The 24607-nt window shown below is 44.6% G+C and overlaps 1 protein-coding gene across 3 annotated transcripts in view; it reads left to right on the top strand.

Moving 5' to 3' along the window:
• Nucleotides 1-11532, top strand: part of tum (Rac GTPase activating protein tumbleweed) — a 63967-nt gene extending 52435 nt beyond the window's left edge. For 2 of the 3 annotated variants that reach the window (XM_065434453.2, XM_065434452.2), the window contains exons 15-16: nt 5872-5943; nt 11414-11532. In XM_065434453.2, the coding sequence (XP_065290525.1) occupies nt 5872-5943; nt 11414-11465 (124 nt within the window). In that variant the 3' untranslated portion in view covers nt 11466-11532. The remainder of the gene's footprint in view (nt 1-5871; nt 5944-11413) is intronic. The other variant, XM_065434454.2, reaches the window with a different exon arrangement.
• The last annotated feature ends 13075 nt before the right edge of the window (nt 11533-24607 follow it).

Raw genomic sequence — 24607 nt, forward strand, 5'->3', positions numbered from 1 at the left:
GTGCCAAACTCCCTCATAGAAGACCAGATTGAAGAAAAAGAACGGGCATAGACAGGTTTGTGCAGATTTGCTCTTGGAGGCGCACATCATTGCTGAAGACAAAACATGGCGCGTTCAGTGCAGATTTACAAAACGTCAACTGCACACCCAAATAAAAATAAAATTGGAACAAAAGTGCTGTGAATTTTCACCCCCATGGGCATAGTATAGACATAAAACATAAGAACTTGCATAGTGGAGCAGGCTACATCCCTTAGGTAGCCATACTTTACTGACTGTGCAGCGATTATTTGCACTCTCTCAAGAGCTCTGTGCATGCAAATTAACTACTTGTTTGCTCCTAATGCTCCATTTTTGCTTTTGATAAACACTTCATAATGTACTATGTAATGACAGAAACCTCCTAACTTCAAGAATACTAGTATGTGAACATCTTTGCCACGGTATCCGCATTTCAATGGGGGCATGTTAAAGATCCCCTAATGATCAAAATTAATCCAGCGTTCCCCACTATGGTGTGCCTCACAATCATATCGCGGTTTTGGCACGTAAAACCCAAGAATTCATTCATTCAGCAGCATAACAATTCAATATTTGAAAACTATTCAAAAATTTTATTCCACTTTCTTTAAGACTATAAATTTCAGAAACAATTTATCGTGCACTTTTCTCGGCTTGTCCGTTGCCCTTGTATGGTTGTAGTGCTATTCGCAATAATGTAATGTGGGAGGTACACTAAAGAGGTATGTATTGTAAAAGAATGTAATGTATAATGCAATTTTCATCTATGGAAAACAAACTAAGTGTTTGCACATTATTCCTCATATTAAAAAAAGAATTTGCTTTAAGCCTGGCAGTCTTTCGTGTATGCATCATGTAACCGCGCAAACAACAAAGGACAAAGAAGGAAACACACAGGACAGGTGCGGACAGGCGTGTGTTGCCTTCTTTGCCCTTTGTTTTTTGCGCGGTTACATGATGCATTCCAGTATCGACCACCAACTAGCCCACCTATCCCGGTTAAGTCTTTCGTGTGCCCCAGCATTGCCAGACAGCATTGACTGCCCACCCCCTTCGGAGCGACATGCCGCTTATAATGTACAATATAATCCTCTAGAGAGACAGCTATATTGGCACTTCATACAAACCTATGCTTATACAAGTACGTAATTTTAACTCATTGACATGGATTTTTTCCATGGGGCCTCTTTCTGTAAATAATTTATGCATAGTATTCATTGTGAAATAAATGTGCAATTAATCTCAAATCTCTTAATATTTTTTCATTAAATGAAGATCCTAGACCTCTAAACCCCAGAAAAATGTACTGGTAAGCCTCGGAGTGCTTTAGATTATTCAATACGGTAGCTTTTGTACGGCCAGTTGTGGTTTCATTTTCCAGGTGACTACTTTGTCGGTACGTCAACACACAGAAGGTGGTCACAGGACATTGCCAGGACACAGGGCATATCCAGGACATTGTGACCTTTTAACGCTCGCTGCGGCTCGCTTAGTTGCCTCCTATGCTGTTATTTTTTGGTAGGGCCAATGTAGCAGCAGAGCAGACAACCAAGTGAGCTCGAGTGTGTGTCAAAACATCGCAATGTCCTGCTCCCACATGACCCCCTTCTGCATCATGATGTTACAACGCAGTAGGAACACAACTGAAACTGACCATAGAAAGCTATTATATTACATTATTTAGGGCATTCTGACGCTTGTCAGTATTTCTTCTAGGGTCTAGAGGCCCCAGGCCTTCATATAATGCAAAAAAATAAAGTCTGAATTATTCTTTCAGTACTCTAACATGTCAACTGTATTTGTGCAAATATGGCATATAGTGTAAAGTGAACTTTGTTGTACAGTTAAGCCTCGATATAACGAAAACAGTAAAATCGGCAATTTGCTTAGTTATATCGAAATTTTGTTGTATTGAAATACAACCTTTTATGCAAGAAATACAGTCGCCAAACGAATTTTCTTCCGGGGAAAGGGGTCACGGAATTTTCTGAATTATCAGGCAATCGAAAAAAGCAAATTTGAATGAGAACAATTCATTTTGATAAATTTGGGAGTTGGCAACGAATAATACGGTTTCATGCCACGTACGTCGACGCTATCTTCACATCGGCGGTACGAATTAAGCGAAGCCAGCCACGCTTTCGCATGCACTCCACCCCCGCGACTGATAGTGTGGCCCATACTTGGATGACGCTATCGATCAGAAAAGCGCCGGCAGCGGGGAGCGAATGCTTCATCTGCCTCTCGCACCAACGAGTCACCGAAACTCAAGATTGCGCAACCTCCAATACTAAATGCGTGGGAAGACAGCTTACATGGTGCCATGCCATCTTGGCACACCATTGTTTGTATACGCGGCAGATTACCTCTAAAGCAGGGTGCGCGGCTGCATATGAGCTCAACTGCGCTTACAGCCTTGCGCAGTCGCAGCCTAGACGCGCGCGAGAAATCGAGACGCAAGCCAACTTGCCTCCCACTCCGCCTTCTCCTCGTGTGCGCTTGATCGCGTCACTGCAAGCTTGCTCCCCTCCTTCTTTCCAGTTGCTCGCGTGGGAAGGCGACACTCGTAAAGCCACCATCTTTTTTGTCTCGCCCTCATACACTTTAACTCGCACCTAAAGCACGCAGTGCGCAGGGCGCGATAGGATCTTATTGCATTCGGACTTTATACAGAACATGATGCGGCTCCACTTCGTGGCACGATTTGAGAAGTATGTTTGCAAGCAGCCACTTGCAATTCAATCATTTGACCATCTGCATCTGCCGAAGCTTCCATTTATTGTCTCAGCTCTTCCTTTTTTTTTTCCAGCGCCAGTGACATTTCGTTATATTGAAATCGTATACAAACTCATTCGTTATATTGAGGTGTTAAATACATGATGTTCTATGGACAAGAGGTTATGAAAAGTTAAATACTTCATTATCTCGAGAATATCGTTATATCGAAGTTTAACTGTACTTCTAAAAATGTTTATTGGGACATTTTTAAGGAGCTTTGAAGAATATTGTAGAAAATAAATGAAAATAACTAGTTGAGCATTCTTGGATTAAACGCTAGATTACAATTTATGGTGTTGTTTGTAAAGAGATAGTCCATCGTGCTTGGTTTTTTGCAAGTTTAGAGTGCTTGATGCGACTTCTACTTCTTGGATGAACAATATTAATCAAGAATTGAGGAAATATGAATTCTTTGTTGCTACATTTGTTTGATATTGTTCAAATTGTGTTAAGAGGAAGCTTTATCTTGGTACCAACTCTGATACCGCCTATTAAAGTACGTGTAAAACACAGGAACACTTTTATGAAACAACCCCTGAACCAATTTAAATTAAATTTGTTGCATTTGAGAGAGAACAGTGCATTCTACTGACTGTAAGGAGTGAAATTTGAATTTAGGGCCTGGGATTTTACACAAAAATTCGTGAAAATTGATATGTTTAAAAGAAATGGAAGCATGAAGTTTACGAGATAATAACTCTGCACTGAAAACACAGACATGGTAGTTCTGTGAACTGCATCCTTCTTAGAGCGCACAAGTGGACAATTTTAATATATTAATTTACAGCTTAAGGAAATTTGTTACATTTACAAGGGTTTTGCAAAATTCCTGCTCGCATAATGGTATATTTCATAGTAATATATAATACGTCGATTTTGTTCACATTGAAGTATGAGGACGAATGCCCCTATTTTTTTATTAGCCAAAGTAAAATACACACAGGTAATTACAAATGAATGTACTCTTCTACGTACCTTACACTATTTTTTCACATAGTCCCCACACCGATTCGGACACTTGTCCCATTGCAGCACTAAATTTGAGATGCTCCTGTGGTAGAATTCATCCGGCTGACTGTAAAACTAGTGTCGGACTGTGGAACCACCGTCAGCCTTTTGCGAACTCGCAACACCACCACCTCACACTTCTTAAAGTGAGACACCTTTCCTCAAACACGGGCTGCATTTCCCTGTGGATTTCGATGGGCAGTCGTCCCTTGCTCCATAGAAAACTAATCACATTTAGTTGCTCGTAAGCTGTGGATGTGTGAAGCACAACCACAGTCTTCAATAACTGACAGCAGCACCTTGCCGCAAAGCTTCCGGCAGATAAGACCAGGCCAGGCCAAAAAAGGTCCACCACTACGAATGGATATGTTGACTTTGCATTTACAGCCGTAATTTGGCTAAAAATCAATAGGCGTAAAGACTTTCTGATTCGCCCTCGTATTATTGGGCGCATTTTACAGAATTGTGATATCGTCTTTCATTGCCAAGTTCGAGTTCTAGACATGACTGGGGTTGGTTTTTTTTTTTTACTATTTTAAATTATTCTGATTTAAAAAGTTGATGTCCTAAATCCGAGTTTCGCTTCCTAGAGTCACTGGATTTTAAATTTTTCTTTTAAGTGCAACGAACCTCATCAAATTTGGTGCAGTGATTGCTAAGAAAAAGTTGTTCTCCTTTCGCATGTACATGTATTTAGATAGGAGCTCAAAAGCTGAAGCTTCCTCTAAAGACACTTTACCATGTTGACCTATAGGAGAAAGGGAAATCACTGATCAGTGAACATAGCATCGTGCTGTTTCCTGCAGAAAGGCCATGGCTGTATGCTTTACACATTCATACTAACAGCACATCACTCTTTGTGGATCCTGTTAGTTAATATGTTGGCTTCTTTCGAGTGCATGTGTTCAGTACATCCTGTTAGTCTTTAAAGGGCCCTTCACCAGGCCCGATAGCAAATTTTGGTTATACACTGGAAGTTGTTCGTGTCCTCTAAGGAGCGTTCTGCCGCAAAAATTTTTCAGATCGCCTCATTAATAGCCGAGATAGAAATGTTTCAGTGCCGCAAACCCATGATTTCAAGAGGCGAGCTCCACTGCATAGCAAGACACTCTCTCCACTCGCCCCATCTAGCCACTGCAAGCGAAATGCCTTCCCTGCGTTCTCCCATACCGGACCTCGAGGATCTTGTGATGCATATGTCACGGGCCCCGCGCTTTTCTTTTTTTCCCCCCCGCCCTTCTCGCTATTTTTTTCCCCCCTGCACTGCACACTTTTGCTGACGGTGTTACACACAAGCTGTTCTGATCGTCCGGTTTCGCGCAGCACACGATTTTGGTCGCTGTGCACAAGGACACATGACTACCGGTATAATTCAGTGCTACACGAATCTGAGGCAGAACAAGCAGATCGTAGAGCATGATCACTCGTTGGAACATGGTAGAAAATGGCGTAGTTTCGGTACCTGTGCACATGACTCCACAACCGTGGGAACAAGCAGACGAAATCGAAGTACATCTCTCTTGCTTCAATGTTAAGTAAAACAAACAAACACGCAGACATTTCGTTTGCGTGTTTTATTATTTCTCTAAGCTTCAATTCGTCAATTCAAGCAAAACTCACACAAATAACAGAAGTTGCCTTGAATAATTCTTGAAGTCACATGTCACCACGAGCGACGTCACACTGCAGACACGAGTACGTAGGCGCAGGGACAAGAGTACATCACCGTCTGGCTTGGAGCGTGGTCGCCACGAGAGAAAGGGAAAACGGTGTTCGGATTGAAATTTCAGACCTTTCCGCGGCGCGTAGCGAAGTAATTCTTTGGAAACACAATCATTAGCCCACATTGTATGCTTTGCGCTTGTCAGCTTAAAATGGCCAGTCCTGGTGAGGGGCCCTTTAAATATCTTGCACCAACTTGTGCTCCAAAAATAAAAGAACTGGAAAGGAAGGATCTGGTGCTGCACTAAGCTGAAGGCAGTGTCAAGCTGTATGTTTGCATCTTTGGTGCAAGTGTTTCATGCTATTTGTTTTAATTTGTTTTTCTCATCTTTTGTCTTCAAGACCAACACCAGCTAGTTGCAATAGGCTTGGTAGTAGCGCAAGCGCCAAAAACCAGAGGAATCTCGCCAAAGGGTTAGTGTTTCGTTTTCACTTGTGCTGTCTGTGATTTTCTTTCTCCTAATTGCCTTGTGTGCGTATTTTTTGCTCAATGTGCTGTGGTACGTCTATCTAGTCTCCCCACAGTGAAATTTGTAAGCTTATTACAAAAAAACTGAAACAAGCCTGTTGTGTAAAAGAATACCTTTATATTTGCACGTTTTCTCAATGCACATTCTTTTACTTGAAAGTAAACCACCTCGCACCTTAGGGCAGCTGTAGATCGGTTAGTATTGCACAGATGATGACTAATTTGTTCACCCCAATGGGTGCAGCCACATGAGTTTATGTTCACTTTTTTTTACGAAGTCAGTGTGTCGGGTTATTTGGCAAGTGCGAGATGGTTACGCATAACATCAAAATCCAGCTTTCTCTGGTTTAAGCATCCCATAAAATATTTAAAAGCTTAAAACAAGCATGTCACAAATTTGTGACAACTAGCCAGCAGCATGCATTGCTTCTGTACTGCTTCTGCTTCTGTATCCTCTCCTCTTGTCATTACTCCCACTACCTCTCCCTCCTCTGCTGGCAAGATCGTGATCGATTCCTGGTGACTCACCAGTTGGTCACAATGCTCCTTAGGAATATGGCAAGTGACCCACTGGTGGGTCATCACATACAGTAATTGTGACTTCAAAATGTACTGCCTCAGTGAATGTGTTGGAGGGATTGTAGCCTGTTCTTAACATTACCTAGTCTCAGCACTCGCTGAAGCCGAAACTGACTAATAAAAAGAGCATGTCTTTCTTGCTGCCCTCTAGCTTTCTTCATGCAGCCGCCATCATTTCTGAAGGCCCTGTAAAGCCTAAGCTTTTTGAAAACCTTGTTGTGCAAACACAGCACATTTTTTTTTTTTTTCATCCATAACACTAGCTTTAAAACATTAGGCTACTCTCAGAAGCAATAAGAATGAAAATGGGCCACATGGCACAGACCTGTGGGGCCATTTCAGTGCTAACACTGGCACCATAATGAAAGGCAGAGGGTGGCAAGATTTACATTAGACTTTCCTCAGTTTCTTTTAATGCGTCTTCGAAGGTGAAATAATTGCTCATGTAGTTGCTGTGGCAGATCCTTTTCTCAATTTTCGATCAATTAGCTAGATAACTTCAAGAAAGCTTTTCGATTGCTCCAGTGAACAGCCTTCAAAAGTGAATAATTAAAAGGTCACCTAAATCAACTCTGTCCATTCTAAAACTGCACAAGTTGCCCTTTAACTAATGGCCACGAAGCCATGTACTCAAATAGTAATCATAGTCACGAGAATTTAATGTAGTTGCATAAAAATTTGTTGCTTAAAAAAAATACTTATACAGTCTGTGCTCGTTACAACGGACCAGAGTACAACAGACTTTCAGATATAACAGACCATATTTCAGCCTTAGTTTTTTTCTACCTATTTGATTAGTGCAACGAAGTTCGCTTTTAACGGACCACACTATAGCAGACTATTGGCTGCAGCGGGCGAAATTAGCGGTAATTTTTGTCAGCTTTTTTTTTTTACAAAATCAGGCCTATATGTAGAAACTTGCCGTGTCGACACGGGCTGAGAGTCAGCCGACGATCACTGCTCAATATCCCGCACACGATGGAGGGAGGGAGAAAACATGCCATCTTTTGCGCTTAAGGCACTGAGTCGGAGAGGTAAGAGAGAATGGGGATATACTCCGGCAGCTGCTGCTTACGGCGCGGCTGCTGTATCTTGAAAGCAATCTACGATGTAAACAAAGTGTTCGCCCGCGGAGGCACCGTATCTTGAAAGCGATCTGATATGTGAACAGTGCACCCAGCGCCAGTAGCTTCCTATGCGCTGTGCTTGCAATGTTTGGTTCGCGTTGAAGCGAGAGACAGCACAAAGGTCAATTCGCTTGCTTCTGCTGCTGCGCTTATCTTGCTTAATTTGCTATCGCAATCGATGCTTCACCTTCTGGGCGAAACTGCAACTTTTTTGTTTATTACTTTTGGCATTCGTCACTCTCTTTGCAATAAAGTTGTCAGACATTGTGATGAAAGTTTCGAAAGTGAGGCGCTTCATATATTACGGACTTCGAATAAAACGGACGTTCTTTGTCGGATTATCAGGGTCCGTTGTAACGACTAGTACTTCGCAATACTATACAGTTGCCGGACTCAGTGGGGAATGCCTACATTTCTGAGTAATCAGAAGCTCAAAATATTGGACTTTCCAAAAGACTTTATTCCGCAAGGGGCCAAAGAGTGTGCTGTATTCTCGGATCATCACTTTTGGGGCGACTGTCACTTTCGCTATACACTGCAACCAAAATGCCGCAATCTCTGCTTGACTTAGTGACTAAATTAGCCCGCGGTCGTGCAGGCAGAGTCAAAATTGTCAAACTGCATGCTGTAAGGTGTCAGAAATTTCGGTCCTTGTTACTTTTATGGGGCCAGTGGCAGTGCTGCGAAGCTGTCCGTATAAACCAGCATGTACAAATTATAGGTCAGCGACTGGATAGCCTCTAACAATAAGTACCTATAATTGTACTGCGAAAAGAGTAACAGGGCGTGCTTTCAGATTATTCATGCTGGGAGACTCTTCGACTGCTTGAAAAGTTCGTGATTGCATTGTGACATGAGGTGAAATAGGGTGGAATTCTTTGGGCGCCTTGCATGTTGGTTTAATACCAGCAAGTATTATAGCTAAACTACTGTTCTTACTTGTCGCCAGTGGCGTAGCTAGGTCGTCTGGCACGCGGGGCTCACAGGTCTTCTGTCTACCCCCCCCCCCCCCCCCTCCATCGACTGTAGTCGAGGAAGGCAAGGATATCAAGTTCCGGGTGTCTTCAGACGTATATGACACCTCCCCCCCCCCCCCCCTCCACTGGCCCCTTGCACCCGGGGCCCACAGCCCCCCGCCCCCCCCCCTGTTGCTACGCCACTGCTTGTCGCTCTACTTAAAGGACTCCTCTCCAGGCCACATAGCAGATTTCAGTTATACACTGGAATTTCTTATGTGACCTTTAGGGAGCGTTCTGCCGCAAAAATTTTTCGAATTGGCTCATTAATAGCCGAGATAGAAATATAGTGCAAACCCATGATTTCAGGAGGCGAGCACCACTGCCAAGAGAGGCACCTTCTGCACTTGCCCCGTCTAGCCCCCACAAGAGAAATTCCTTCCCTGCGTTTTCTCATACCGCACCTCGAGGATCGCGTGACGCATACATCACAAGCCCCGCCTTCATTCTTTTTTATTTTTCCCTCTTTTTTTGCTGCACGGCACACTTCTACTGACGGTTTCGTGCACAAGCTGTTGTGCTTGTCTCGTTTTGAGCAGCACACGATTGTGCACGCTTTACATGAGAACACCTGACTAGTGGTACAAGTCAGTGCTACACGAACACTGAGGCAGACACAAGCAGATTACAGAGCATGATCGTACGTTGGAACACTGTAGAAAATGGCATTGTCTCAGTGTCAGCACGCGCGACTGCACGACGTGGGAACAAGCAGATGAAATGGAAGTCATCTCTCTTGCTGCGGTGCAAAGTAAAACAAATACACGTAAACATTTGGTTTGTGTGTTTTATTATTTCTCTAAACCTTAATTCATCTATTGATGCAACAGATTACACAAGTAGATGCTGCCGTGAATAATTCTCAGTCATGAGTCACTAAGAGTGACGTCGCAGCAAAGACACGTGTACGTAGGCGCACTAGCACGCATACGTCATCCCTCCAGGGCAAACGGCATTCAGTTCAAAATTTCAGCTATTTCCACAGCACGTAGCGACGTTATACTTAGCAGACACAATCGTTAGCGCGCTTTGTATGCACAGCACTTGTCAGCTCAAAATGCCCAGACCTGGTGAGGGACCCTTTAAAGGCACACTAAAGGCAAATATTAAGTCAAGCTAAAGTGATTTATTTGTGCTCAAGAATGTCTAAGGTGTCAATATCATCGCGAAGAGAGCTTTAGTACTCGAGAAATTGAGGTCTATGCGGGACATTAGACCCCTCCAGGACATTCAAGTACTAGCTCAATCACGAAGGCACTCCTCACTATAATTCTGTCACTTACACTCAACCACTTGTAATAGAAGGTTGAGTGTATTGCATTATAAGACGAAACAAAATGCTACTTCTCCAGTTGTTGTGAAATAACTCATTGACATTACCCTTGGTGACGACGCGGGCGATTGAAAGGTTTCATTTTCTCTGCTCAGGAGCCGCCCGCGTTTTCGCATTTCAGCAGCTTTGTTATTGCATCAAGCTGCACTGGTTTTGCTGCCTCGTAAAACTCGCAGAAACTTCAAGTAATGGACAATGCCACATCCATGTGATGTCGTGGTATTCCCGAACGGTCCACACCACTTGACCAAAAGCAGCTGCAGAGGCAAATCCAACTTGGCTCAGCTTCTCTATGGCCATGCATTAGTGTTTAGCGCAGAAAACCGTAGCGCCATCTGTCGGGCCCTTTCTACTCCCCAACAGCCGTAGAGGGTGGTGATGGCATATGCAACGTCACCACTCCCCAGCTCAGGGGTGAGCGATTTGAATTGCTCTAGAGGTATGCGGACCCTTCAGACGCAGTTTCCTTGTAAACTGTCTTTTCTTTCTTTTTTTTTTCTTTTTTTCCTGGCACAAAACAAGCGCTGCGATGTTTCTGGAAGGGTACTTTAACAGTCCACATCGACTTAGTATCTGTATTTAGTGTCCCTTTAAAAATGGAAAAAATATATCTGCACATACTGGTTACTCTGTATACACGCAGAAAAAAAAAATACTGTATAACTCAAATTAGATGGGAGTTCAGCTTGTGACAAGGAATGCTGCTAGGGCAATGTAGGCCAGTTTTTAATCCTGCGACCATAGTTAACAGTTTAGTTTCAGTTTTTCATACCTCTCGACATGCTTCCAGTATTAAAATGAGACTTGGTGATAACAGTAACCAAAAGATCACCTGTTCAGTTTACTCTAAATTGTAGGAAATATTGCTGCATAGCAGCGACATCATATATGAGCCAGTGGGTGTTGCAGACTTTCAAAATGTACCTTCAATGGAACAGTGATAGCTACTATAAACTTCAAGTGCACATAGTCTGTGGGCACAATTATTGAAAGCACATCTGATGCTGCCAAAACACATTTCAGCCATTGATAGTTCTCAATAGTTGTTTTTTTTTCATTCATTTTCTGCACATTCTTTTTAACCCAACATGCACCAGCAATCTTGTTTCATCTGTATAATGAGTAGCCAACTGTGACAATATGTGCAGGACTTGGTAACAAAATTTCACGGAGTGCAAGTGATGCATTTGAGGTTGTACTTAAGCATTGTCAGTGCATGTTTTACATCTACAAGCTAAAGCATTGGGCTATGTTAATTGGCCTTTCATTTCATTGTGCTATTTTAAAGGCTGCCTGTCTTGTTTCATCAAATGGCAGCGCTTAGTTTAGGCATTCATTGGTTGTTTCCTTCAACTTTCAGGAGTTCGTCTGGTTCGAAGAGGATCAATTTTTATTCACCTATTATGAAATGACCTGGGCATGCCCGAAGCCTCCATTATTTTTATTTGCCTATCGGGAAATAAAAGAATACAACAACAATTTGTTTCTCCATTCAAAAAAAAATAGGGAGGCTCGAGCCAAAAGCAAAATAAATTTGCTTAACTGTCATTCAAGCCTCCTTTACATGGCAGTTCAGACACAGAAAACCGCAGTTTGAATTTTTACTTGTAATAACGTGCAATCAAAGAGGTATGTGCACAACACTTGATTTGATAGCTGGTTTAGAACAATCTAATCAGATATTTAATCACGCCAGCTATGCACTATATTAAAATAAATGCGAACCATGCATTATATACAGATCATTACACACAAAAGAATAAATCGCAGCCATTGCAACAAGGAGAGAAAAAAAAAAGTAGCATATCTAAACTCGTAGAGGTACCTGATCAATCAAGTGTGACGAAGAAAGTTTTTAAGTTAGTGCAGCTTAGATTTTCAATTTCAATTTTACTTCCAGGTAGTCGATTTAGTAAAACAGAAAGACGGGGCCAAATAATTTAGTATCTATAGGTAGTGACAGAGAATGAAATATTCCATGGTAGACATGGCCTCAAAGGATATTTATATATTAAGTTTCCAATTGGGTTCTACATGTTGCCAATGCTACAAATTTCCTGTATATAGCAATTAGCTAAACACGAGTACTTGTTACGGATTACAATTAGCTGGAACTGTTTGAACATGTCCTGTGTGTACGTATGTGCATCTGGTGGTGCGGGAGATTAGCGACTTGAATATCCCATGACATAATACGGTAGAAATGTACACCGTCTTTTAACTGTATAGACAACTTCTGTGGTACACTGACCAAGTGTAAATGTGGTATGTAGTAAACACGGAGACTAATTGTCTAGGCTGAAAAAAATTCGTTTTGTAGTTCATTTCTAACTTAATGTGCTCCATATGTACAGTTCGTCAAGTGCTGTTTGAACAGTTGACAGCACCAAATGAGGGTTATCGTGAAATAATGTTGTGTCATCTGCATATATATGCAAGTCACATGAGGACTTATAGTTGTACTATCGCTAATATAAAAGTTGAAGAGAAGACGACGAAGAACGGTACCTTGAGGTCCTTCTGCTTGTATGGGATAAAGTGGAGATAAGCTATTTTGTATACATACTGCCTGCATCCTATGTTTTAAATATTGACGTGGGCTCTGCCAAAGCCTGCATCATTTGCTATTTATTGTGACCAGTTGTGTCCAGCACAAAGTTTTAATAAATCTTGTGCTTACCTGATGTGGTTGCTTAGTCGCTTTGACTTTTCGCTGCCAAGCACGAGGTCACGAGATCCAATCCTGGCTGCGACAGCCACATTTCAATGAGGGCAAAATACAAATACGTTCGTGTACCGTGCATTGGGTTCATGTCAAAGAACCCCAGCTAGTTGAAATTATTCTTTAGTCCCCCACTATGGCATGCTTCATAATCAAATCGTGGTTTTGGCATGTAAAACCCTAGAATTTTAATCTTATGCTCATATCATGCAACATATACTGCAAATAGTTCGCTTTGCTTCACATGCATCTTGGCATCAACATTTTTTGCTCACTTGCTTGAACTGCTAGGTTGTGCTTTTCTACATTCGCTTTCTTCAGAATGAGTGATATTAGTAATGATGTTACCATTTAAGAGTCAGTGTGAAATACAAGGCAGATGATGATGAATAGACTTTTATTGAGCAAACGGTTGTCGTCATATGGTGGGAGGCCTCCCTTAGTCCAGGAAGCCTTGGTGCCAAGCCTTCGTCTTCGCCAGGTCGACCAGCTTGTGCTGATCATCCGTGTGTGTGGTAGTCAGCTAATGCTCCCACTGCTTCAATCGGACCAGAGCCAAATTAAAGTGACCGTTTTATTTTTCGTGAAAGTGTACACTGTTGTGACTTCGGGGTGGAGGATGAAAGACGGACTCGTTCCGTAGACGAAGAAGAAACGAAAAATTTTATATAATATTTACAGATAGTGGATGATAGCGTACAGGTAGTAGTAGGAGCGCATCAGACCAACTGGGCGGCTGCAAGCGACTCTCTGTTCTCACAATAGGCCGGTTCTCTCTTAAATCCCTTCGGCAACACCTCGTCGGCAGGAACCGGTTTGGGCGAGTTCTCGTCAGCAGGAACCAGGCGGGGCAGGGTGATAACCTCACCCGCGTCGAATTCCTGATTCGTCGCGGAGATGCCCAGGCGCCGCTTGAAGTTGCCTTCCGTGTCGAATTCTTGATTCATCGCGGAGAGCTGGGAGCTCTTGTCGCCTTGTGGTAACCACGTGGTGCATGTAGTATGGCAGCTCCTGTCGCCTTGTGGTCGCCACATGGTGCTCGTAGTATGGCACGACAGCACCCCCGCCGCCGCCAGATAATACATCCAGAAGTCGAGTTGTTCAACGCAGCTCGACATATGCAATGTGTTGATTGGGTGACGTCCTTGATGGGGCCAAGGAAATGGCTTTATCGCCCTTTCATCCACTGGTCTTTCCTTTGCTTGGATCTGAGAAAGCTCACGGAGTGACTGAAAATCAACGCCAATCACTTCAGTGAAAGTGAGCACCCTCCCAATGCTCTCCACAACGTCAGACCGTGAAAACAAACGCTCTAACCCCCTCTGTGCTCTGAACAGCCCCATTACAGTTGTTGTACTAAACACGAAACACGCACCCGATAAAGAGCCAGGGATACAGACCTTCACAAACAGTGCTCTCAAAGACACATTCAGAGGGAATAAACAGCTAAAGACTAGATTGCAAAGCAATTCTTAAGTCATTTGGGCAGGCAAGACACAGCTGAGGCAATCGAAGAAAATTTATATTATGCCCTGTCTCGGTCCAAGTGAAATTCTGTCACTTGTCATTGGGTTTACCAACTTGCTGACATGCGTCGCATCACAGAACAAGTGTTTCAACCTCTTTCCAGCATCCTGGCCAATAGAAATCTTGCGCTAGCCTAGCCTTTGTCTTCTTGATACCGAAGTGACCCGCCCAAACATTCCCATGCGCTAACTCTAAAAGCTGTGGACGGTACTTTTCTCGCACAACTAGTTGGTTGTATTTCCGACCCTTGAAATCCTGATATTTCCGGTACTTGGGACCTGACCTAGTGTAGAACGAGATGTTCTTTCGGGCCACTCCTTCATTTACATTAGCCTGCAGCACAGTTAGCAAAGGGTCACTTTACTGCGCCACGATAAGCGCCTTTTGTTCAACCCTACTTAGCTGTTCCCAGCAAAAGGAGGCGGCACTAAGCAGTGAACCTTCCGCTTCAGCCCTAGGCACCCCATTTTCCTGAGTCTCGAAAGGCTTCTGACCCACTGTCACTGATACGGTAATTGATCCATCACAAGTCTGAGTCATCTGATTTTCACCAGCCGTATCTCCCGGCCTAGACTGCCGCTGTGAAAACATTACATTGCCAGTTTCCTCATTTGAAGATGTGCTTTCACGTTTCTTTGAGAGGGCGCATGACTGCGATCACTTTAATGCTATGCAAGCGACACTGGCAGAGAACGACTGGCCCTCGTTTTCTAAGAGCTGCTCAGATTTCTTTGAAAAAAGATATGAAAAATGTGCGGGTAAACTTGGACTCATGGCTGCCTCCGTTTGCAACCTTCCAGACGCACCCTCGAGGGTTACCCTGGAAACTGGCAAGCACACACTCTTCTCTTCTGCGACTTGTCTGATCCAGGCGCATTCCCCTGTATAGTCTCCGGGAGAAACACAGGACGGATGAGTAACATCCATGGTGGCGGCGGAATCACAAAGTGCCCTGCACATTTTTCCGTTTACCACAACATCCTGCATATATGGCTCGAGCAGCCTCAGATTTTCGTCTGACTAGCTAATGCTGGCGAACGAGATTTGCTCCTTGCAATTTGAGAAAATATGACCTTCTTTTCAGCAACGGAAGCAGATAATTGGTCTCCGAGCCTCGAACGCGTTCTAGGTCTGCCTTAGCTTTAGCAGCCCCAGCTGACTGGACTGTCTCTGCTAGCCCTTCCCTCACCACCTCAGCTTTAGTCGATACTCCCTTGCTGAACTCGTCGCTCGTGGATGATCTCTTATTTGGCGAAACTGGGTTGTGAGGGGAAAACCGCTTTCCAGAATAGTCCCTTTTTTCTAGCCTATCTTCCTGAATAGGTTTTCCTTGGAAGTTTCGGCACATGTAATATTCCTCCGCGAGCTGCGCTGCCTTTTCTAGGTCTACCTCTGGGAGCCTGTCCTGCAGCCAAAGTCTGACTTCTGGAAGAAATCGGTAAAACTGCACTAGTGCTATGCATTCAAGCACCTTGTCATGGTTGCCATACACTTCTGCACTTTTAAGCCACTCTTTTAAGTTGGACTTTAACTCGTACACGAACTCAGTGTGCGACTCGCTGCCCCTTTTTGCCTGTCTAAACCGCTGTCGAAATGCCTCCGCAGAGAGGCGGTATTTGCGAAGAAGCATGGCTTTTACCTTTCCATAGTTCTCTTAGTCTTCATTAGACAAGCGTGCGAGAACTTCTGCGACCTCTCCTGGGACAACTGAAAGAAGTTTTTGAGACCAAAGGCTTTCGTCCAGCCCTATCTTTTCACACGTGCATTAGAAATTCACGAGAAAAAGTGTGATATCACCGCCTATCCTGTACGGTAACATTAGGTCCTGCATTCTCAGTTTAGGCGTGTCGTCTCCACCGGAAAGGGGACTTGAACACGCCGAGCTGATTCAAATTTGCTCTATTTCCAGTTCTCTCATTTTAAGAGCATGATCTCATTTTTCACGCCTTTTTCTCTCCTCTGCCTCATCGCACCTTTTCTGCTCGTCTCCCTGCTCGAGCCTTTTTTTTCTCACTTCTCTCAAGAATTTTTCCCCAAACCTCCTTGACTTCCTCCTCAGTTACCTCTTGTGGCCTCAGAACGTCAAGAATGGCTTTCTTTCGCCTTGCCGCAGCAACCAAGATGCCCATCTCCTAACAAACATCAAGAAGGTCTTGTATCCTGAGCTTCTGCATCGCGATCTGATGGCTCGTCTCCGGTTTTGCCTCTAAATTAGCTTTGCGTCCAGAGCCGGAAATCTATGCAAGGCCTGAAGCGAACTAAGACAAAAGCACTACAACCCTTTCAGAATACTGGAGCAATGCTGCTTAGCATTTACGTGTGCGACAAAGGTCTGGCGATATGAAAGGCAAACATTGGGCTCTCACCCCCTCCAAAGTAGCTGACGCCAGTGGTCCTCGTGGCTGTCATTGAATGGTGTAGCGGGCATTATCTGGCTTCGAATCCCACAGCTTGCCGTCCACTGTTGTGACTTCGGAGTGGAGGACGAAAGACGGACTCGTTCCGTAGACGAAGAAGAAACAAAAAACTTGATACAATATTTACAGATAGTGGATGATAGCATAGAGGTAGCAGTAGGAGGGCATCAAACCGACTGGATGGCTGCAAGCGACTCTCTGTTCTCACAATGGGCCGGTTCTCCCTTAAATCCCTTCGGCGACACCTCGTCGGCAGGAACCGGTTTGGGAGAGTTCTCGTTGGCAGGAACCAGGCGAGGCAGGGTGATGACCTCGCCCGCATCGAATTCCTGATTCATCGCGGAGATGCCTGGGCACCGCTTGAAGTCGCCTCCCGTGTCGAATTCTTGATTCGTGACTGAGAAGTGGGAGCTCTCGTCGCCTCGTGGTAGCCACGTGGTGCATGTAGTATGGCAGCTCCCGTCGCCTCGTAGTCACCACGTAATGTTCGCAGTAAGGCACAACAATACGTGCTGCAAAAACATGTTCGTGTAAAAAAATAAAAGCGAAATAAACAGACCGAGAAGCGACCAACATGTTGAGAGAATTCTGCGGCAGACATCCGTTATCCTTGCAGTCAGTTTGAGGTTATGGAGTTGGTCTTTCCATTGTTGTGTGGCCCAGTTAGGAAATAACTCTTGCCTTCAACTAACCTGACGTCCGTCTCGATCATGTAAGCACGATCTTTCACATAACCCCACAAAAAGAAATCGAGTGGAAAGAGGTCGGGTGACTTAGCCGGCCAATATACAGGCCCATGCCTTCCAATCTATTGCACATAAAAAGATGCATCAACTAGTTTCGTGCTCGGCTGCTGCTGTATGCTGGTGCTGTATCTTGCTGATACCACAGAAGTGAAAGACAGACGTGACAGCAAGACTTGGCTGCCAAACTCATCCACCACTCCTTCAAGGATTTAGTTCCCGTAATGCTGTCCAGTCAGTGTGTGATCGAAGATGGGAGAGATTATGTAGCACCGGCGTAAATTCCGAACCACACATTGAGCGACCACTGGTACTGGTGCTGATTGGATTTACCCAGTGTGGATTGGAGTCCCTCCAATGGTGTGCGTTATGCATATTTACCTAGGCGTTCCTGCGAAAATTGGCTTCATCTGTGCACATAACTCCCACATAGTCTAGTGAAGCATCGGCTTTTGTAAAACGCAATTCGAGAAATCTAGACGATTCTGCAGGTCCCTATCTTGCAAGCATTGGTGTTGGTTAATGTGCTAAAGATGAAAGGCCGTCGCTTAGAATCCTCCAAACTGATGACTTGGAAATTGGTGTCTGTGCGGCCACGTCCCACACTCTAGCATGAGGGTTTGATGCCATAAATGCTAGAACGTCCGTGCGTAGGCTAGGAGTCAAAGATGGAGTCCTCTGCTGCTGTTTTTTGAAGCTGACAGTTTGTCTCAGGTTTTCATAATTTCTGATGATAGTCGATGCCTTTGGACTATCGCCACACTTCGATGTCTGATATGTATATTTGCGGCTTTCCTCTTGTTGCCATTTGCAGATTCCAAGGCAAGGATCATGTCTACTTTCTGCTCATTAGAGATAGACATGGTGACTGGGACGAAATAAAACGTACCTTTAAACCTTTGCACTGACGTCAATTCGCTTTTGTGGTAATAGGTGTTGTGGGGAAAAAAATCCATGCACTTTAACTACGCTAAGACAACAGCTATCACAGCTTGTTTCCGACTAACATGAAATGCGACGTGTTACTTCGGCCAGGGCGCGGCAGACTAGGAACTGCTCGATCACGATGTTTTCCTTTATTTCCTTTATTTAATTCTGGATAACTCAGAGGAAGCCTGTTCAAGGGCGCTCCTTTATGATGTGGGTGGGAGCACAGTCACGTGGTATTTTTCATTTTTCGTGGGGTTTATCAGTCAGAAAAAAAATAGTACACAATTAGTATGTCGCTGAGAATACTGCAGTTAGATGTACCTAGGCTTTGCCTTCAAATGCCTCATTGACACTTTGATAATTCGGATAGTATGTCTCGAGTTAGATAATTACAATTACCCAATTCTCAGTTACGAACAATTACTGGCAGCTACTCCACTGTACTCTAAACAATATGCGCTAGGTTTTCTTCGACTAAAGCATTGCTCTTTTTTTTAAATCTTAGTGCATTATAGGTAATTGGGACACCCTGTATACATTTATGACCTTTGCATGCAAGTGACGATATTTCCATGCCTAATAAATCTTGTAAATTATTACAAATTATTTTTTTTTTCATGAGTCGTTACCATTGCTTACTCGAAACAGAAGCAATACTGAGACACACAACATTCACGTGCATTTCACACGTCATTCATAAAAGACTCTGCCGATGAGGTAACTAAGTTTTTTTCATAGTAAAAAAAGCACGCAAAGGAATTTGAAGCATGGTGAACATACAGCAACATGTTCATTCTCTGGGCGTAGGCTATCCATACCTTTAGAAATAATTTTTAGTATGCTACCTCCATCTCTTTTCAAAGTATAATAAACTTTGACCTGTGTACATGTAGATTTAAATGTATTCTGTATGTGCATGATGTTTACAGTGGAAATTTAAAACAATGTTGTAGTGAGAAAATACGGATGAGGCAGCCACCGCTAGTGCTAATGCCCGTGTCCTCCTATTGTCAGAATTTACAGAAATAAAACGAAAGTATGAATTAAAAGTCGTGCCCGTCCTATTGTCAGAGAGAGTAAAAACTTTATTGAATATAAATCAAATAAGGCACGATGGTTGAATTTGCAGAAATAAAACGAAAGTATGAATTAAAAGTTGTGCACGTCCGTGCGAACAATGATGCAGCAAGATATTAGCCCCAATGAAGTTTCAAGTGAAAAGATCGAAGAAATTCAAATGAGACCTCAAATTATGTGGGTGACAAAGCTCTCCTAATGGCACTTTAGGTGTGTGTGAGGGCAGGAGGCATCGCAAGGGGGGGGGGGGGCTCGGGCCCCGGAGCCCCCGCTTCCCCCCCGTAGTTGGCGCATATGGCTAGAGAGGTTAACCAGACGCATTCAGTTTGCTACCTAGCACAAGGGGAAAGGCAATGGGGGATTGAAAGAAAAAAGGCAAAAGGGGAGGAAATTCACTAACATAGAAGCAGGCACAGGGTGTCTTTAAGAGTCTTTTCAGATCAATTGATTTCAGATTTAAATTTAGAGCTTAATATTTAGTTAGAGCATTTTAGATTTTAGAGCTAAATGCTTCTCGCCATTGATCAAACCAAAATACAAAGATATTTTGCTTTAAAACTAACATAATAAGTGTGCTATTATTATTCTCAACTATTCTGTTGTTTGGCTAAATTACTCAACTTCCATTTGGATCCAGTGTTGTCCAACTGGAACCAACTAGACTGCTCATGATGATGTCCAATGGAACTTGGGCCTCCAATGGCGTCCAATTGGAACCAGTTGGGTCCGAATAAAAAATCCAACTGGACTCAATTTTTTTTTTTTTAACCGAGCAGATTTACAAGCTTCCTCAAAACTGGGCGTTTATATTAGAGAGTTTTCGAACAGGGACCCTAAATATATACGTCGAAGCCACTGCGCATGCTCGAGGCGCAAACTGCCCTTGGGCTTTGCATCGGGAAGACTATTTCACTGATTTAGCGGGAGTATGGTGTATGGAATGGGGCAGTGGATAGTCTGTACGGAAAAACAATGGGAGCTGGGGACGCTTCTGCAATGAGGGCGCTGCGATCGACCGACGTGCCTAGCGCGCGAAATATGAACATGTTCAAAACTTTCTGCATTTATAAACTAAAACGCTCTCAAAACACAACTGAAGTTCTTACATATGCAAAAAATAAATTATTCAAAATGTTAAAATACATCAATAACACCGTCTATACTTGCACGTTTCCGACCACAAATCAGGCAGTTCCTGATCGTCTGCTCGTTCCGTTCGGTAAGCACGCATATGTTTTTAGTATTTCGAAACACACGAGAATAAAAAGTCCGGAAAGAGCACCTGCACTGTGCCTGGTCGGTTGCACGGGATTCCTTTCATTTTGTATCAGCCAGAAAAGCGGTTGGCAGGTTTCACTGAAAAGAAATATATACTGGTCTATGACGAATGCAGCCGCTAACGTTTAGATATTTCGCTCTGTAAAAGGGCGCTGAAGGGCAAGACAGCCAATGCTCTCAATGTGCCCGATCTGAAGCAGCCCGGAATTGTTGTGGTCGTTATGCAGGAACCTCAATGCACGCGCGCACACACGCACAAAGTACATTTGCAAACCCAGCGCTTGCCGTGCGCATAAAGGATGAAGGATGTGCGAAGGCGGCAGGAAAAACCGCAGTAAGCAATCGGCGAGCTCCAAACGTACATGCATGACCTCCGCGACAACCATAACTGCCAGTCCCGGTGGCCCTGTGTTGCACCATAACTTTTCCTCTTGCCAGTAATGACTCCGGGCTGCAGCGACAGATGGCACTGCAGTGGACCGGCGGACTCTCCTGTGCTCGAGGCTTCAACGACTTCGTTCGTACGTAAGTACTCTTTTCTTTTTATTAGCTGGTGTTTTTGAAGTGTTTTCTTTTGCATAGAGTAGGGGCGCAAATTTAGAATTCGTGGTAAGAGTAGTAATTGTCTAAGTCTGGCGGTTTCCCCCGTTAGGCCTAGGTGCTAGGCGGGACCTATTTGATATGCTTATTTAATTATCTCAGCTAGCTCTTCGAAGTGATTCTTACATGGGGTATGGAGTGCTAAATTTTTATTTTTGTTTGGGATAGCTGTCGAGGTCGGCTTTGCTTGAGTGATTTGGCGGTGTTGGAACCTCAGTGCTGACACCCGTTATTGCAATCGCACCGCTGGCACGAGTTGTTGCAAATGGGTCGCAAGCCCCAAGGGTAGCGTTGGCCTGGGGCACAACTGGAAGCATCCGAAGGTCCTGGCAAAGCATGAGGCGACTGCTAACAGAACAACTTGTTTATTCTAGCATCGCAAAAGAGCGGCCGGTCAGGTCGACCGAAGTGGAGAGACGGGAGAGCACGCTTCTCGACGGAAGAATTCGGAGCCTCTCTCCTGGCGTCCGGGGGCAGCTGCTCTTATACTCTCGGAGTTGAGGGCAAGAGGGAACGTCACGGGTCGAGGCCACGTGACAGCGAGGCACGTACGAGCTGAGAGACATGTTGAGACGAGTGTAGTGACGCATCAGCCGGGCCGGCGCCGGTCAGACCTCCTCGCTTCACACTTGGGGAGCTCCTCTCCCCGGCTGCCGCGCTTTGACAAGCGTGGGCACACACACACACACGCACACTCAAAGACACGTGGCACTGAACATGCCGGGACGCGCTTGGCGGGGATGCGTTGCGGCCGCTCCGAACGGGCCAAAATGTCCGCCGCTTTAAACGAAGCCCCGGCGTCCGTTGCATCCGCGCCGGCTATACCGCGCGTCGTAGGCGAAACGTAACAGCGGACTTGCTCGTTGACCCTAGGTACGTAGGCCTAGCGATGAAAGCGAAGGCCGCGGGGGACGGGGAGCAAGTGCAGTGCGACGTACGTGTGCCTGCGCTGGTGCTTCCTCAGTTTCCAGAGTTTAGCAGACGCGGAGGGGTTTAGCTTTACGTGCAGGCTGTGCGAGGGTGTCCGGGAAGCAGTCCAAAAACTGGAAGTAACTTGGACAGCCAAGTTCGAAGAGCTTAAAGTAGACGTGAGCGAGGAGCGGGAGAAGCGGCCGGGTAGCACTGCAGGCGAAAGTTGGCGATTTGGTCAAGGTGGGAAGCGGTCCAGGCCGCGCAATTAGTAAGGACCGTGGCCGAGCTTGGGGAAGAGAAGGAAAGGAGCGCAGAACTGGAAAGGCGGCTCGATGCACTTGATACGCGGGCAGTGGAGAAGGATGGGTCGGGACACCAAGCCGGTACGTTGCAAAAGCACAGAAAGTAGGGTAAACCCTACAGGCGAAGTGGGAGGCAGGGAGCCAGAGCAGGTGGTCGGTGAATCGGCATACTTATAGTGAAGCAGCGCAACACGCCCCGAGTGAGGCGACGCTGCAGCCACAGGGGCGCCTGCGGGCGCGAAGAGCGGAGGGGAACACGCTAACCCCAAGGAATGAGGTCATAGCCAATGATAAGAGGCAACATAATCTGGAAGTTAGGAGGGAGGGAGGGAATGCCCTAGTACATATCGGTTGGTGCTCAAATATGAGGAGGTGCAAAAGAGCTATAATGGAACGTGCAAAGGGTGATAAGCGAGTAGCAGTCGGGAGGTTCCCAAGGAGCAGGCACGTACCCAGGATTTTTTTTCGGGGGGGGCCCACCACCTCCATTATCATCATCATCATCATCCTGTTTTATGTCCACTGCAGGACGAAGGCCTCTCCCTGCGATCTCCATTTACCCCTGACCTGCGCCAACCGATTCCAACTAGCGCCCGCGAATTTTCTAATTTCATCGCTCCACTTAGTGTTTTGTCGTCCTCGATTGCGTTTTCCTTCTCTTGGTACCCATTCTGTAACCCTAATGGTCCAACGGTTATCTAACCGGCGCATTATATGACCTGCCCAGCTACATTTTTTCCTCTTGATGTCAATTAGAATATCGTCTATACCCGTTCGCTCTCTGATCCAAACGGCTCTCTTTCTCTCTCTTAACGTTATGCCTAGAAATCTTCGTTCGATCGCTCTTTGCGCGGTCCTTAACTCATTCTCAAGTCTCTGCCCCATATGTCAGCACTGGCAAAATGCACTGATTGCGCACCTTACTTTTCAATAATAATGGTAAGCTTACAGTCAGGAGCTGGCAATGTCTGCCGTATGCGATCCAACCTATTTTTATTCTGTGAATTTCCTTCTCATGATCAGGGTTCCCTGTGATTAATTGACCTAGGTAAACGTACTCCTTCACAGTCTCTAGTGGCCGACTGGCGATCCTGATCTCTTGTTCCTTTGCCCGGCAATGGTATGGTATGGTATGGTATTCCTTGAGCGATGGCGCACACCCACTGTGGGGGATTGGCCAAGATTTGGATGAAATTAGGCTATCTTTATTAAAAAACTGAAAATGGTAAAGCTAACTGGAGGAAAAGAACAAAAATAAAATGTTTAAGAATTCAAGACAACCTCTTCGTAGCAATTATAAAATCCTCCACGGTTGAGCAAATATCCCTGTGGCACTGTCCAAGAGAGGAGGCTCCTAGAGAAAGGATATTTATAATTGAAAAGCTCAAACCAAGCTGTAAATCTTGATTCTAGATTTTTTCTTAAAGAAGTGAAACGGCGGCAGAATATGAAAAAATGATCGATTGTTTCATCATCTCCACAGACTGGGCACAGAGGGGAGGGCACCAGACCAGCCCTGTGACGATAAAAGTTTAATTTTGGTATTCGACAACGTAATTGGGTAAAGATGACTTCAGTTTTTCTTGTGTGAAAGGAATTTTTAGGCCAAGGGAATAGGAGGTGTCGATACTCGGAAAAATTTGCTACAGCTGGGTTCAAAAAGTCTTGAGTAATTGTATATCTCCTGAATCTAGTAGTCGTCAGGTAAGCTATTGTAGGAAGTAATGGTAATACAGGGCCACTGAGGGCCGCTCTCGCGAGACTGTCAGCCATTTCATTCATGACTAATCCTTTATGTCCAGGCACCCAAAGCAATCTAATTAAATTTATGTGGGCAGGTACTAGAAAATGAAATGTACGTAAAAGGTTAGTGACACCATTTGCTGTTAGCGAGGAACATAAGGATAAAGAATCTGTTATAATTACTACCGCCGATGTTGAGAAATTTAGTTTGCGTAAGGCTAGGACTACAGCTAGAAATTCAGCCAAAAATACGGAATAAAAGTCCGGAATCCTGATTGCAAATGACCAGTTTAGAGCGGGAGA

Source organism: Dermacentor albipictus, chromosome 1 (assembly GCF_038994185.2).
Source record: "Dermacentor albipictus isolate Rhodes 1998 colony chromosome 1, USDA_Dalb.pri_finalv2, whole genome shotgun sequence".
NCBI lineage: Eukaryota > Metazoa > Arthropoda > Arachnida > Ixodida > Ixodidae > Dermacentor > Dermacentor albipictus.